This window comes from Agelaius tricolor, unplaced genomic scaffold, assembly GCF_023055355.1.
Source record: "Agelaius tricolor isolate 1412-34295 unplaced genomic scaffold, bAgeTri1.0.p SCAF_31, whole genome shotgun sequence".
NCBI classification, from domain to species: domain Eukaryota; kingdom Metazoa; phylum Chordata; class Aves; order Passeriformes; family Icteridae; genus Agelaius; species Agelaius tricolor.
In genome coordinates this window covers 983,888-996,244 of record NW_027269291.1, presented here as the reverse complement: position 1 = coordinate 996,244, position 12,357 = coordinate 983,888, and the positions used below count along the sequence as shown (strand labels likewise).

At 56.5% G+C, this 12,357-nt stretch overlaps 1 protein-coding gene across 1 annotated transcript; it reads left to right on the top strand.

The window, feature by feature from the left end:
• The first annotated feature begins 179 nt into the window (after window positions 1-179).
• On the top strand, window positions 180-5,801 carry SLC35B1 (solute carrier family 35 member B1). The gene is made up of 9 exons (XM_071451018.1): window positions 180-464; window positions 788-891; window positions 983-1,113; window positions 2,046-2,076; window positions 2,849-3,006; window positions 4,109-4,235; window positions 4,683-4,789; window positions 5,064-5,217; window positions 5,439-5,801. Exons 1-9 carry the CDS (start codon window positions 286-288, stop codon window positions 5,489-5,491), a joined length of 1,044 nt encoding a protein of 347 aa, XP_071307119.1. The 5' UTR covers window positions 180-285; the 3' UTR covers window positions 5,492-5,801.
• The last annotated feature ends 6,556 nt before the right edge of the window (window positions 5,802-12,357 follow it).

The window sequence follows — 12,357 nt, the reverse complement described above, 5'->3', positions numbered from 1 at the left end:
GCCAATCGCCGCTCTCCACATCGGGTGGCGCGCCTGCGCGCGCCATGCACCGCGAAGACCCCTAAGGCTGGGCTGTCCTCGATACTGCCTGAGCCGCCCCGCACACCGCCGGTCCCATCGCGGCCGAACCGCGGCGGGCGCAGCCCCGGAGAGGGTTCGGAGATCTCGGTGTGCAGCTCCCGCCCGGTTCTGCGCTGTTCCCAGCGCGCCCCGCCCGCCTTTCCCCCCGCGGCGGGTCCGGCAGCGCGCGGGGCGGCCCGGGGCGGAGCGGGCGCGGCGGGGCCGATGAGGCCGCCCGGGGCGCCGCGGGATGTGGTGCTGGAGGTGCCGCCCGCGCTGAGCGGCCCCGCCGCCACCATGGGAGCGAGCGCGGCCGCGGGGCTGCCCGAGCGCCTCCGCCTGCCCGTCTGCTTCCTCGGCGTGTTCGCCTGCTACTTCTACTACGGCATCCTGCAGGAGAGCATGTGAGCCACACCGGGACACCGGGGCGGAGCGGGGCCGGGGGACACGGGGCGGGGAGGGAGGCACGGGACGGGGGTTTGGGGCTGCGGGGACACGGGGCGGGAGGGGCTGCGGAGTAACGGGGCTGCGGGGACACGGGACGGGGACACCGGCGAGGGCGCGCCGCTCCTTCCCGTGCCGTGGGTTCTCTCCCCTGTGTCACCGGTACCGGTCCCACTCTGTCACCGGTGTCCCGCTGTGCCCCGATGTCACTGGTGTCCTGCTCTATCCCGGTGTCACCGGTGCCGGTCCCGGTGTCACCGGTGTCCCGCTGTCCGTCCCGCAGCACCCGGGGCCGCTACGGGGAGGGCGCGAAGCAGGAGAAGTTCAAGTACGCGCTGACCCTGGTGTTCATCCAGTGCGTGATCAACGCCGCCTTCGCCAAGCTCCGTAAGTGCGGCACCCCCGGGAGCCCCGGGCCGGTTGTGGCGGGGCCGGGGCCGCTCCTGAGCTGTCCCTGTCCCCGTCCCTGTCCCCGCAGTGATCCGTTTCGTGGATGCAGCACGGCCGGACCGCACGCGGGGCTGGCTGTACGGGGCCTGCTCGCTGTCCTACCTGGGCGCCATGGTGTCCAGCAACTCCGCCCTGCAGTTCGTCAGCTACCCCACACAGGTACGGGACAGGGGACAGGGCTGGGACACAGCTGCCCCACACAGGTACGGGACACGGGGACACAGGTACCCCACACAGGTATGGGACACGGGGATACAGGTACCCCACACAGGTACGGGACACGGGGACATGGGGACAGGGCTGGGATACAGGTACGGGACACGGGGACATGGGGATAGGGCTGGGACACAGCTACCCCACACAGGTATGGGGCATGGGGACACAGGGACAGGGCTGGGACACAGCTACCCCACACAGGTACAGGACAGGGGACATGGGGACAGGGCAGGACACAGGTACCCTACACAGGTACGGGACATGGGGACATGGGGACAGGGCTGGGACACAGGTACCCCACACAGGTACGGGACAGGGGACATGGGGACAGGGCAGGACACAGGTACCCTACACAGGTATGGGACATGGGGACAGGGCTGGGACACAGGTACCCCACACATGTATGGGACAGGGGACATGGGGACAGGGCTGGGATACAGCTGCCCCACACAGGTACGGGACACGGGGACATGGGGACAGGGCTGGGACACAGGTACCCCACACAGGTATGGGACAGGGGACACAGGGACACAGCTACCCCACCCAGGTGGGCACGGGGACAGAGGGGACATGGGGACACAGCTACCCCACACCAAGGGGACCCTGGCTGTGACCCTGACCCTGGCTGTGACCCTGACCCTGCCATTTTCCTGGTGTCACTTTTGTGTCCCGGTCCCTGCTGGGGGTGCAGGGAGGGCTCTGAGAAGGGACAGAACTGCCCAGAAATGGTGGCACTGTCACCTGCCAGGGAACTGGTGTCACCCCCTCTGGGGCAAGGGCTGAGCTCTCCTTGCTGAGGCTCAGCTGCCCCAGGGGTCTCACTTTGGGGTCTCACTTTGGGGTGTGGATCATTAATGCCCCTTTTCCTTTCCCAGGTCCTGGGCAAATCCTGCAAACCCATCCCAGGTAAGAGAATTGCCCATTTTTGGGGAGGTTTGTGATTTCTGGGCCTCCCTGGCAGAGCCAGCTGGGGCTGGGCTGGGATTCCAGGGAGGGCTTTGGGATCAGTTGGTGACACTCTGTCTCCCCAGCCATGATTTGGGAATGACTTTGTAGGGCTTTAATTCCTCTGAGTGGATTTTGGGGCAGTTTCTGACCCCCCTTTTCCTAGTGATGCTCCTGGGGGTGATTTTTAGGGGGTTTAATTCCTGTGGGTGGATTTAGGCCAGTTTTTGATGTCCCTTTTCCTAGTGGTGCTCTTGGGGGTGATTTTTTAAGGGCTTAATTCCTCTGAGTGGATTTAGGGCAGTTTTTGACCTCTCTTTTACCAGTGATGCTGCTGGGGGTGAATTTTTAGGGGTTTAATTACTCTGAGTGGATTTTGGGGCAGTTTCTGACCTCTCTTTTGCCAGTGATGCTGCTGGGGGTGATTTTTTTAAGGATTTAATTCCTCTGAGTGAATTTAGGGCAGTTTCTGACCCCTCTTTTCCCAGTGTTGCTCCTGGGGGTGATTTTTTAAGGATTTAATTCCTCTGAGTGGATTTTAGGGCAGTTTCTGACCTCTCTTTTCCAAGTGATGCTCCTGGGGGTGATTTTTTTGGGGGATTTAATTCCTCTGAGTGGATTTAGGGGCAGTTTTTGATGTCCCTTTTCCCAGTGATGCTGCTGGGGGTGATTTTTAGGGGGTTTAATTCCTTTGGGTGGATTTAGGGGCAGTTTCTGACCTCTGTTTTCCCAGTGATGCTGCTGGGGGTGACCGTGCTGCGGAAGAGGTACCCCCCAGCCAAGTACCTGTGCGTGCTGCTCATCGTGGCAGGGGTGGCCCTGTTCCTCTACAAGCCCAAAAAAGGGACAGGGGACACCGAGCACGTCTTTGGCTACGGGGAGCTGCTCCTGGTGAGTGCAGGGACCCCACAGGGCTGGGACTTGTGGGGTGGCACCTGGGAGGAGCCCTGGGGCCTCAGGTGGGGTTTATTCCTGCAAGAAATCCTGGGATTTACTCCTCATCTGGGATAAATTGCAGGGTTTCAGGGGGGATTTACCACCTGGGATACACCCCAGGCTCTTGGGTGGGATTTACTCCTGGGATAAACCCTCAGGTGGGATTTACCCTCACCTGGGATAAAGCCTGGGCTCTCGGGTGGGATTTGCCCCTCACCTGGGATAAATTCCAGGGGTTCAGGTGGGATTTACTCCTTGGATAAATTCCAGGCTCCCAGGTGGGATTTGCACCTGGGATAAACCCAAGTTCCCAGGTGAGATTTGCCCCAGGATACACCTGGGCTCCCAGGTGGGATTTACCCCCACCTGGGATAAATTCCAGGCTTCCAGGTGGGATTTGCCCCAGGATTTACCCCAGGCTCCCAGGTGGGATTTACCCCAGGATAAACCCAAACTCCCGTGTGGGATTTTCCCCAGGATTTACCCCAGGATAAACCCAAACTCCCATGTGGGATTTGCCCCAGGCTCCCATGTGGGATTTGCCCCAGGATTTACCCTGGGGTACACCCTGGCCTCCCAGGTGGGATTTACCCCAGGATACACCCAAACTCCCATGTGGGATTTTCCCCAGGATTTACCCCAGGATAAACCCAAACTCCCAGGTGGGATTTACCCCAGGATAAACCCAAACTCCCGTGTGGGATTTTCCCCAGGATTTACCCCAGGATAAACCCAAACTCCCATGTGGGATTTGCCCCAGGCTCCCATGTGGGATTTTCCCCAGGATTTACCCCAGGCTCCCATGTGGGATTTTCCCCAGGATTTACCCCAGGATACACCCTGGCCTCCCAGGTGTGCCTTGGGGCTGCAGCAGCCCAGGTGTGCAGAGAGGAGCCTCCTGTGCCCTGCACCCTCCAGCCCCCCTGCCAATCCCTGTTGGTAACTGCTGTGCAAGGGGAATTGCCATTTGCCCTGGGGACAAGGACCAGGGCCTGATGGTGTCCCCTGTCTGTCTGTCCATCCCCTCTCTGTGCCCTGTCTGTCTGTGGGTGCCCAGCTGCTGTCGCTGACCCTGGACGGGCTCACGGGGGTGTCCCAGGACCACATGAGGGCTCACTACCAGACGGGCTCCAACCACATGATGCTCAACGTCAACCTCTGGTCCACGCTGTTCCTGGGGGCAGGTGAGGAACCAGGGCTGGACCTGGGCCCTGCCTGGCCTGGAGCCCTCTGGGGCTTGGTTTTGTTGGGGATTTTTGGGGTTTTGCTCGTGGCCCAGCCCTGTCCCTCGCTGGGCTCTCCTGCAGCTCCTGCTCCAGCTTGGGAGCACAAAGTGGAGCCCAGGAGGGCTGGGAGCTGCCCCTGGCACTGGAGCAGCTTTAAGGTCCCTTCCAGCCCAAGCCATTCCAGGATTAGCACTCCTGATTAATTGCTGGGGATTGTTCTGTTGGAATTTGATCCCAGTTAATGATCTTCCTTTCACTAATTAACCAGGAGGGCGATTGCTTCTGCTGCTGGTGTTTCCTGCTGGAGTTTGTGGGGTTCACTGCCTGCTTTGGGGGTTCTGAGCCCTGCCTGACCCCACGAGGGTGGGATCCCCATCCAGGCTGCTCCTCCTGGCTGTTTTCCAGGGATCCTGTTCACGGGGGAGCTCTGGGAGTTCCTGAGTTTCATGGAGCGTTATCCCAGCATCATCTCCAACATCCTCCTCTTCGGCCTCACCAGCGCCCTGGGCCAGGTCAGGGATCAGGGATTTTGGGTGGGCTTTGCTTCCCTGGCAGGGGCTGGGATGGAATTCCCAGGGAAGCTGTGGCTGCCTCATCCCAGGCCATGCTGCAGCACCCCTGGGATAGGGGAAGGCGTCTCTGGATGAGCTCCAAGGCCCCTCCAGCCCATCCCAGGATGCCACAAACCCCCTTCAACCCAGGATTTGAAGGGAGATCCTTTGGGATTTGCCCCTGGCTGCCTGTCCTGGCAGTGCCAGTGACAGGGGCTCTGTTCTGGCGGGGCAGAGTTTCATCTTCATGACCGTGGTGTACTTCGGGCCCCTGACCTGCTCCATCATCACCACCACCCGCAAGTTCTTCACCATCCTGGCCTCCGTGGTGCTCTTTGCCAACCCCATCAGCCCCATGCAGTGGGTGGGCACCGTCCTGGTGTTCCTGGGTGAGTATGGGGGCCAAAATCCATGGGATCCCTGCCCTGGGAGCTCCCCAAACCCACGGGAGCCTCTGCAGGGAGTGTGGGACCTGCAGTGCGATTCGGTCCCTTCTCCCCAGCTCGTTCCATGGGTAAATTTGGGGATGTTCAGCTGATTTTTTTTTCCCCAAATTCCCATCTCCCTGCTGGTTTGAAGAACTCAAACCTGGTGTTTTGTTTCCTGCCAGGCCTTGGGCTCGATGCCAAATTCGGGAAGGGGGTGAAGAAAACGTCGCATTGAGGTCGATCGGGCGATCCCGCAGTTGGAATGAACTTTTAATTTATTGTCTTGTACCTCAGAATCTGGTGTGGAACTGGACTCAGGACAGGGAATCAGAAGGAAACCGTGTGGAATTTATTTTTGGGTTGAGTTTGGTTTGGTTTTTTAATTTCAAATGGTCTCTAAAATGTAATCCTTTAGTTTGAGGTGTAATTTTGCTTTTTTTTTGTGTAATCAGAGCTGCCCCCTGAGCCGAGCAGCAGCAGCAGATCCTTGCCTTAACAGGAAAACACAAATCCTTCCTATCTTTATTAAAGAAAACCAGACTATGGCTGCTCCTCCAGGACTTTTGTTGGGGATTTGGCTGATTTGGGGGGGGACCCAGCTTTGCTCTCCAGGGTGGGAGAGGAATGATCCCAGTCCTTTGGGGTGATTCTGGGATTAAAGAATTTCAATTGGACGCAGCCCCTTCCTGCTGTGGGGTTTTCCAGAGGGTCAGAGCAGCCCCTTGAATTTTCTTCTACTGGGATGAGCCAGCAGGGAAATCCTGAACGTGCCTCAGGAAATGAGAATTCCCCAAATTCGGGGCAGCTCCTCTCCCATCCCCTGGGATGCCCAAGCAGGAATTCCCAGAGCAGCTCCTGGAGAGCCTTTGGGATGTTCCTGCCTGGATCCAGCTGTCCCTTGGAATAAATCCCAAAGGAACAGGGTGGGATTCAAGCAATTTCCATCCTCTGCTGCTTCTTCTTCTTCTTCTCCAAGGAACTTTGGGAGAGGGACGAGTCTGTTCTGTGGGATTTGGGCTCTGCTCCTTTTGCTCCTTTTTCCTATCCCAAGGCAGGGCTTGGATTGGGGGGAAACATCAGGAACCTCCTCCTGTTCCCAGGGAAGGGCCAGGGATGCACCAAGTGCTGCCAGAGCATCCAGGGAAGGGCAAAAGGGATTTTAATTCCTGCTGCCAAGGCCTGTTGGGTTTATTCCCTGCAGGAAGTGACCAAGGGAGCCCCATCCAGCCCTGGGATCCCGGGAGCTGTCCCAGGGTGGGACTGGGTGGGATTTAAGGTCCCTTCCAGCCCCAACCATTCTGTGGTTCCCAGTGTAAGTGCACCCAAGGGACAAACCCCAGTGCCCAGGCTCCCCACAGCTCTCTGGGCTTCACCTGCCCTGGCTCAACCCCACCTTGGAGCAGACCTTCTCCAGCTCGTGGGATGCAAATCCAGGGAAATCAAAGATTTGGGGGTTTTTCAGCCCTGGGAGCTCCCTCTGCCTGTGCAGCTGTGGGATCAGGAGCTCTTTCCCAGCAGGAATTCTGGGGCAGGAGAGAGGCTCTGGAATGTTCTGGGCAGGCCTGGCTGGGCAGGGAATTCCCGCAGGGAATTCCGGGGGTTGCTCCCCAAGGGCAGGAGTGGAATTTTCTGGGTGCCTCAGGTGGGCACAGATGGCTCAGGCCGGGATGAGCAGCTCTGAACCCATCCCAGTTTTCCTCCTTCCCGGCTTTTGTTGGCTTCAGATCCCAATTTCAGCCACTCCGGCCGCAGTTACCGGCAGGGGGAACTCTGCTTTAACCATTCCCAACCAACACCGGGAGAAAGCCAACAAAAAACCCAGCAAAAAGCGGCTCCTGTGCCACCCCTGCTCGAGCCGTGCTGCTGGAGTCAAACCCAGCTGCAAATCCTGCTTTTCTCCAGGTTTATCCCCGTTTTTATTGTGTTTAATCCAGCAGAGCCCCCTGGAGCCGGGCTGGGAGCTGAAATCCTGCCCTGCTCCTCCTGGCCTGGGGAGCATTCCCGCTGGGATTGTGCTTGGGGATCATTCCCATTGGGATTCTGCTGGGGGATCATTCCCACTGGGATTCTGTGGGATTCTGCTTGGGGATCATTCCTGCTGGGATTCTGCTTAGGGACCATTCCCATTGGGATTCTGCTTTGGGATCATTCCTGCTGGAATTCTGCCTGGGGCCCATTCCCACTGGGATTCTGCTTTGGGATCATTCCCATTGGGATTCTGCTTTGGGAACAGGGATTCTGCTTGGGGCCCATTCCTGCTGGGATTCTGCTTTGGGAACAGGGATTCTTCTTGGGGCCCATTCCCTCTGGGATTCTGCTTTGGGATCATTCCCACCAGGATTCTGCCTGGGGCCCATTCCCTCTGGGATTCTGCTTAGGGCCCATTCCCACTGGAATTCTGCTTTGGGATAATTCCCACTGGGATTCTGCCTGGGAACCATTCCCACTGGGATTCTGCTTTGGGATCATTCCCACTGGAATTCTGCCTGGGCCCCATTCCTGCTGGGATTCTCATGGGGATCTCTCTCCCTGGAGAGCGATCGGAGCCGGGCCGGGAAGGGGAGGGTGGGATTGAGGAGCTGAGCCCGGCTCCCACAGGGGGAATTTGGCAGCTCCGCTCCCTCTCCTTTCATCCCCGCTGCTCCTCCTGCAGCTCCAGCAGCTCCAGCAGCAGATGGCTCAGGAAAAAAAAAAAAACAAAAAAAAAAAAAACCAAAAAAAAAAGCCAAATGTTTGGAGAGGGGACTGAAATTTTGGATGTTTAATAGGGATGGAGATAATCCTGTAAGGGATGATTTTCTGGTCACAGGAGAGTAAAGGTGGACAAGGAATTGTTGTTATTCCCTCTGGATCTTGGTGTTCCTTTGAAACACCTCAAGGATGCTTTGGGGACAGCAAGGAAAGGTTTCCAGGCTGGTGAATGATTTGATGATTTAATGATTTGCTTCCCTGCAGGTTTGGTTTAATTGTCCCCACATTGAATGAAATATTGGGATTTTCCCTTCATGAACTCCCAGTCTGGAGCCCCCAGGAGGGACCTGGAGGCAGCCCTGGGGCAGGAGCAGAGGCCTCTCCCTGTGGGCAGCAGAAAACTCTGCTCGGAATATCCCAAACGCTGAATATTCCAAGGCAATATAAACCCCTCGCTGGTTAATTTTGTTTTGTGGTGAGCGTGGCTGGGAAAACAAAATCCTGGAATGGTTTGGGCTGGGAGGGAGCTGGGCTGGAGGCTGTGCTCCCCGAGGACGAGCTCCTGTTTGAGGGGGGAAACTGCCTGGGGATGAATTTGGGGGATTTGGGGACAATGCTCAGGCCCCCCCTCCCTGCAGGTGCCGAGGTTTGGGGAGGGGGAAGCAATCCCACAGCAGGATCAGGTTTTAATGAGTGTGGGATCAAAAGCAGCCTGGAAAACAAGAGCAGCCTCATCAGGAGCCGCTGCTAACGAGCACCAAAGCCCGCGCGGGGCTGGGGGAGCTGCTCGCTCACCGTTGTCAATTTGAGGGCTGAATTCCTCCTCTCCTCCAAAATCAGCTTTGATGCCTCTCGAATCCAGGTAAAAATAGCAAGCCAGCAGCTTCCCTGCGAGTGAAACCTCCAGGGCAGGGTTTGTTTTAAGTGGTGTTTGTTTTCTCCCAAACAAAAGTGGCTTTTAATCATGGCAGCGAGGACTGAGGGAAGGTTTCTGGTGGCGTTTGGGAAGGAAATCTGGGTGGGAAACGTTCAGAGCAGGGAACTGGGGATGGTTGGAGAGGGAACTGGCCCTGCAGAGCAGCAGGAATTCCCTCGTGGAAGGGCTGGTCCCTGTGGGTTTGCCATGAATTTAGGGCTGCGCTGGACTGTCCTGGTTTGGGGTTTGTGTGCTTCCATCACACAGTTCCAGAGTGGGTTTGGGATGGGAGGAGCTCAAAGCTCATCCAGTTCCATCCAGGGCCACCTCCCACTGTCCCAGTGTGTCCAGCCTGGCCTGGGACACTCCCAGGGATCCAGGGGCAGCCACAGCTGCTCTGGGAATTCCATCCCAGCCCCTCCCAGGGAAGGAAAATCCACCTGAAGGAAAATCCTGCACCCCTCTGGATTGAACCTGGAAGGAGCCAATTCTACACATAGATAAAAGCCATCAATATTTGATGTATTTCTGTAAGAGACACCGATATTTTATTTACACACGAAAATAACTGCTTAGCCTCTCTCCACCGGAGGAGCTGTGCAAGGTGGGGATATTTCCCTTCCCCTCCTGCCCTGTTGATCCACAGGGAAGGGAACCTGGCACTGCTGGGCTCGGGTTTTGCTGTTCCACTGTGGATCCCGCCCGGAGGAGAATGACTGCAGCAAATACAAATTTAAAAAAATACAAAAAAACCCAGGCTCTCCATTCCCCTTCCCGGGAGGATGCTCAGCCCTCCACGGTTCAGGGATTGCAGGATCCAGCAACTCCGCCTGTCCCCGGCCCCCGAGCGTCCCCTGGGGCACACCGAGGTGACAGAGCCGGGGCTGCTGTGACAGGAGAAACCTCCAGAGGGGCTGGGGCGAGCAGGAGATCTGCGAGGGATGGAAACACCCGGCACCAGCGGGAGAGAACGGATTCCTAATTGGCTGTTACCGAAAAAAAAATGACCATTTCACAAGGAAACCATCGCAGCCTGCGGCACGCACGTTGTTTAATGATTTAAACCGCGCACAAAGCAAGCACGTCCCCAGAGCTGGCCGAGGTTCCGTGGCAATCTGTGGCACGGCGTTCCTGGTGCTCTCCAGATGGGAAATGGGCGCCACAGGTGCCCCTGGCACGGGCAGAGGGGAGCAGCACCTCGCACTGGCTCCGTGAGTGCTGCACAAATTAAAGCCTCATTAAGTCTCCCCCGTGATTGAGCCGGGCTTTGTTTGCAGCGGGTTTGTTTGGGTTCGTAAGAGAGCTGGCAAATCCAGGAAATAATGAAATAACTGCGTTTTCATCCTCTCCTGATAGGGGAGTTTAATTAGTGCTGCATTCTCAACAGCTCTGATCCCGCCGTGCCGCAGATCCTTCCTGGATAAGGGGATAATGATTGGAATCCTGTCCTGCAGCCCGCGCTGGAGGCTGGGCTGCTCCGTTTCATCACTGGCAGCTCTCTGCAGCTCAGCCTCTCCCTAATTACATTTCTGGAGTTTTAGTAAATTGAAAGGGAAAACGCAGGAACAAAATAATTAAACCCGAAGAGGAAGTGAATATTAAAAAGCAGCAGCTAGTTAAAATTCTTGCACACAGCTCCTGTCAGAGCCGTCGGTTTAATCAGCTTCCCGTGGAAATCAAAGGGAGAGGGTGACACCTCCAGACCCGGGGGTACTGCAGCGTTTGGTGTCCCTTGTCACAGGGAAATGCCACCTGCCTGCTGCCATCCAGGTGGGAAGTGTCCCTAGAGCCGGGAATTCAGAGCTCTCGCTTCACACACACCAAAATCCCCATCCCAACAGCCAAGGTTTAAGCACCTGGAATTGTTTATTTATCACAGAATCACGTCCCAGGCACGAAGAAGTGACAATAATTCTCTTCTCCCAGCCACCAAGGGGGACAGAGCTGAGCCTAAATAACTTTAGCAAAGGGAGGAGAGGTGAAATTCCACCTCCGTTTCCACAGGTGCCCAATTTAATTTTTCACTTCCTGGGAACAAGAGAATTTTGATCAGGAGAACCTGAAAAGGAACTTGAATTCCCCACTGCAGAGTGACACTTGGCCAGTGCCGGATTAAAGTAGAATTTCTGTTTGTTCTGGTTACAGAGAGGCTGCCAGGGAGGAGGGGGGAATCTCTTTGTTGTCTGTGAAACTGGTGCTGTAATTTCCTCTGCCACTCCAGCTCTGAGAGGAGAAACGCACTGCTAAAAATCCGCAGCTTAGGTGGGAATATAAACGGGAATGGAAGAGGGATGAAAGGCGGTTTCCAGGAGAAGCGTGCGGCCAGCACGGGAATGCAAACACCAGCCCTGCACCTCACAGAGCCATCCCTTCATCAGCGCAGCATCACCTGCTGCTCTGTCACCACGGGCAGCACTTGGGGACACGAAGGAATGCAGCAGGACCCGAGGATTGCTCAGAGGAGGATTCGCTTGCCAGGAAAACCTGGGACACTGCAGAGGACAAACATTCCCAATAATCCAGGAGCCAGCCGTGGGTGGACGTGGCAGCCCCTGGCCCAGACCAGCATTTCTCACCTGGCAGAAGGAGAGAGAAGACAAAAATATTTTGCATTTCCCATTTCAATAAGCGTGGCTGTGCTGTGGAACCTGAGTAATTCGGTTCTTGGGGTGCTTTGTGTGTAGTGGAATTAATTCACCCTGAGGCTGGAAGTGAGGAGGGGAAGGCTGCTCTGGATAAACTTCTCACAAACGTTCAGGTAATTAAGGACTGGTAACAATGACATCTTTGCTTCACTGGTTACAAACCACCACAAAGTAGCAGAGAAGAGCCATAGCAACTAATTAATTGCTTCATTTGCTTAAAATGTAGAAATAAGTTAAAAAGTTTTGTATCAGCATGGGTGTGGAGCAACTTTGTCAGCCACGCACAGCCTGGGCCAAGAAGAAAGCAAGGCCTGACTCGATAACACTGAAAAATGGGTGGAGTCTTATTTTTCATGATATTTTTGGAGGATTTTGGTAACACTTCCTCACAGAGCTGTGAAGGGAAACAGCAACCGCCATTTCCTTGGGCAGACAGACCCTCATGGAGCCGTGAGGGGAGAGATGGTTCCCGCCATTCCCTCGGCCAGGTGTCCCCTCATGGAGCCGTGAGGGAAGGAGAGAATGGCTCCTGCCATTCCCTCAGGCAGGTGTACTGTAATAGAGCCATGAGGGGAAACGGCTCCCACCATTTCCTCAGGCAGGTGTCCCCTCATGGAGATGTGAGGGGAGATGGCAGCCGCCATTCCCTGAGGCAGGTGTTCCCTCACAGAGCCGTGAGGGGAGATGGCACCCGCCATCCCCTCAGACAGGTGTCCCCTCATGGAGCCGTGAGGGAAGGAGAGATGGCTCCCGCCATTCCCTGAGGCAGGTGTTCCCTCACAGAGCCGTGAGGGGAGATGGCATCCGCCATTCCCTCAGACAGGTGTCTCCTCACGAAGCCGTGAGGGA

Excerpts from the sequence above, each read along its gene's own strand:
- SLC35B1 (XM_071451018.1), top strand. The coding sequence starts at position 286 with ATGAGGCCGCCCGGGGCGCCGCGGGATGTGGTGCTGGAGGTGCCGCCC. Across the intron at positions 1,114-2,045 it reads TCGTCAGCTACCCCACACAG|GTCCTGGGCAAATCCTGCAA; the intron begins GTACGGGACAGG and ends TTCCTTTCCCAG. Across the intron at positions 4,790-5,063 it reads TCACCAGCGCCCTGGGCCAG|AGTTTCATCTTCATGACCGT; the intron begins GTCAGGGATCAG and ends CTGGCGGGGCAG.